Source organism: Manis javanica, chromosome 12 (assembly GCF_040802235.1).
Source record: "Manis javanica isolate MJ-LG chromosome 12, MJ_LKY, whole genome shotgun sequence".
Lineage (NCBI taxonomy): Eukaryota > Metazoa > Chordata > Mammalia > Pholidota > Manidae > Manis > Manis javanica.
Genome location: NC_133167.1, coordinates 7,492,703 through 7,495,947, shown reverse-complemented (window position 1 = coordinate 7,495,947; position 3,245 = coordinate 7,492,703). Strand labels below are relative to the sequence as shown.

The 3,245-nt window shown below is 56.1% G+C and overlaps 1 protein-coding gene across 1 annotated transcript; it reads left to right on the top strand.

Annotated features, from left to right (window-relative positions):
• Positions 1-337: 337 nt before the first annotated feature.
• Positions 338-1,704, top strand: TEX44 (testis expressed 44). The gene has a single exon (XM_017678327.3). It carries the CDS (start codon positions 419-421, stop codon positions 1,592-1,594), a length of 1,176 nt encoding a protein of 391 aa, XP_017533816.3. The 5' UTR covers positions 338-418; the 3' UTR covers positions 1,595-1,704.
• The last annotated feature ends 1,541 nt before the right edge of the window (positions 1,705-3,245 follow it).

Genomic DNA, 3,245 nt, shown 5'->3' with positions numbered 1-3,245 from the left:
CTTCACTTATTTGTACCACCACTGCTGGGAAACTGACTCGGCATAAGGACTGGCCAAATTGGGGTCCTGAGCCACCAATGTGGATAGAGGTACTGGGAATGTTCCCTTATAACACCTTTTGTAAATCAACACCTGCATCCCATGATTCCTTTTGGTCAAGCGCACTGTGCATGCATCCACATCACCCTTTTCCAAGCCATTTGCTTTTCTCTCTTTATGCACCTGCAAACTCAGCAAAGAGTTGATTCATGTACTCAGCCCATGAAAGCAGACATTCTAAAGGCTCAAGAACCTTGCTCTGCAGGTGCCTGTTACATCACCAGCTGCCTCCAGCCCCCTGTGACCTCATCACCTGGACAACTCAGCCCAGTGAGGCGATGGTCACTTCCTCAACCAGCACAAGTGCCAGAGGGCCTAGATGACCACCAAGCCCTTGGGAGAGGCCAGAGCTGCCAGCTTCCCCACACATGGCAACAATATGTCTATGGACAGCCCGACAGTGGGATCCCAAAGTCAGGTCCCCCTCCCTGCAGCAGTCCCAGCAGCTAGTGGCACTGCAGCTGAACAGCAGGATGTAGATCAAAACTCCATGAAGCCAGTCACCTCTGAGGCCACATCAGCATCTGGGGACAAGGACAAACCTGAAGCAGCTACCGGACACAGCCAGGAGCCCAAGAAGGCCACTGCCCTGCTTGCCCAGCCAGCCCCGGATGCCCTGCAAACATCCGTGAGCCCCCAGAACCTGGTGTGGGATGAACAGGTGCAAGATTTCGTGATGACTCAGAGTCCTCAGGGTTTCCAGCCTGACTCCCTGAGGAAGGAGGAGGCACCACAAACAGCGGGTATCTCAGACGAGGAGCAGGAATTAGAACCAACCACACCAAGTGCTAAGGTACAGTCCCCCAAAACTGCGGAGGCTCAGCCCGCTGTGAGCTCTGCTGACTCCAGTGGACAGCCTGACGTTCAGGCCACCAGCACCGTTGGAACTGTTAAGGAGAAACCTGAGGGTCCAGAGGCCTTGAACCCTGACCCTGATGTTTTGCCAGAAGCCAAGTCCACGGTAGCGACTGAGGGGGATCTGGTGGGCCGCTCTGGAGACCTGCAGGCTGGGCCGTTCTCTCCCTCCCCTGGAGGCAGTGCCCCACCCTCGCCTGGTCCCCACCCAGTGGCCAGGGAGAGGAGGCCCCTGGACTCCAGCCTGTATGTGGCCAGCAAGCAGGACAGCTCCGTGTGCTCCAGGACCAGTGTGCTGGGTGGGGGTGAGGACTCGGCCTGCTCCCTGGCAGACATCCTGGTGTGGTCTGAGACCACCATGGGCCTGGCCGCAGGCTTCCTGGCCTCTGCCTGCAGTTCTGTGACAGACCTGCTGCACAGCACAAGGCCCAGCCTGCGCTCCGTCTCCAGCATCCTAGGGAACGCCACCACGACCTTTTCCTCCAGCCTGGCATCTGGGACAAGCTTGGTCCTGCGCTCAGTCACCCACGTGCTGGAGATGGTGGGGCAGATGACGATGGAAGGCTTCCGCTCAGCCGTGCGCTACCTCGCCAGCCACCTGGCCCCACGCGGGGCCCATGCCGGCTCCAGCTGTGACTAGACATCAGTGGCCTTCAAGACCCCTCATGCCCCTCTCCCTGCCCACCCCTGCCCTGGTCAGCTCTCCCTAGACCAGGTAATAAATCACCGCAAGCATTTTCCAAGTGTCAGCTTTATCCCTAGTCCCTGCAGTGGAGGCAGGCTGGAAGGATGGGAGGGGGCTTGGGTGTTGTGGAAACAGAAAAGTGTCCCCTGAGGGCTTCTCGCCGTGTCCCAGTCAGGGACTGGGGATCAACGTTCAGAAAGCAGAGCCTGGGCAGGACTGGGGGGCCGGGTGTGGGGGCTGATCCTGGCAGGACCTCCAATCAGATAAGTGCACTCCTGAGGAAGTGGTAACTGACCCTTGCCCAGGGCCTACTCACCTAGCAGACTCGGGCCACCCTGTGGGGACTCTCTGAGAGTGGAGCTGAGAGCACAGAGCCAGACCAATGTGAGTTCAAACCACAGCACCACTGTTGACCCTGGGCCAGTCACTTCACCCTCCGAACCTCCGACACTCATCTGTAGAGTGGATAACAAGCCCACATGAAGAAGGTGTTGGTGAGACGTAAGGGAAACAATGCAGGTCCTAACACATGGCGTCTGGCACTCAATGAGCTCACGATTTTCAGCCGCCATTATTATTAATTCCAGATGGCTGGGGACATGGTGGAAACAGGGATCTAGATAGGGTGACCAACCATCCTGGTTTGCCTAGGACCAGCCTGGATGTGGCACTTCCAGATTTAAAACCAGGAAAACCCCAGACAAACCAGGACAAGTTGGCCACCCTAGACCCTGGTGTCTTTACATGGTTTTTACTCTTGTCTGTGATTCTGTCCACCTTGCAAAGGGAGCTGCCTGCTTTGGAAAGCCACTAGCCCACCCTCTGGCTGGACACAGCGCCACACCAGTCGTGTGACTTGGTGAGCGAAGCTCCAGCTGGCCATCAGCCGGACTCCCGCCCCTGACTGGGGCCTCACACAGGCCCCGGCCCGCACACACCCTTGCTGCACCCTGCCCGTGGATGTGTTCATTCTTCCTTCCCTCCTTCACAGCAGTCTCCAAATAGGAGACTTTGGCTGAAACCAGCCCACTGATGGCTTTGTTTGCCCTATACAATGTTTCTCAAATTGTAAATTAATTGCTAAGATTTAAAAACCAGGAGATTTTATATTTAAGAAAATGGATTTCTGCTTCTCTTGCAAAACCTAGGGGCTTTATTTATTTTTTTTTCAGGACAACTGGTAACTAAGCTGCCCACTTTAGAGGGACCTACCTGGCTTGCATTAGTGACTGATGTCATCTGCCTGGCCCCCAGAGGCCCACCTTCACCACCCCTACCCTGCAGATGGCTCATGTGAGGAAGTACAGGCCCTAAGGGGATGTACCAGGTGTGTCTGATCCCTTCCCTTGAGGAGCTGCCACTTCTGTAGGTGAGACGTGAACTGTCCCCTTGTAGTGTAAGCAAAGAATTCAGAGGCAGGAGATTGCCAGTTCAGATCCCAATAATCAGGGCCTCCCAGAGAAGTGACCGAGTCAGACCTAAAAAGAAAGGGAGATGGTGTCCCCCTGACAGAGGCAATAAGAACAAAGAGCTGAGGCCCATGTGCTGGGGGCTTGGTTGGGGAGGGCAGGCGAGCAGCTCAGCCTGACTGGAGCCCGGACCAGAG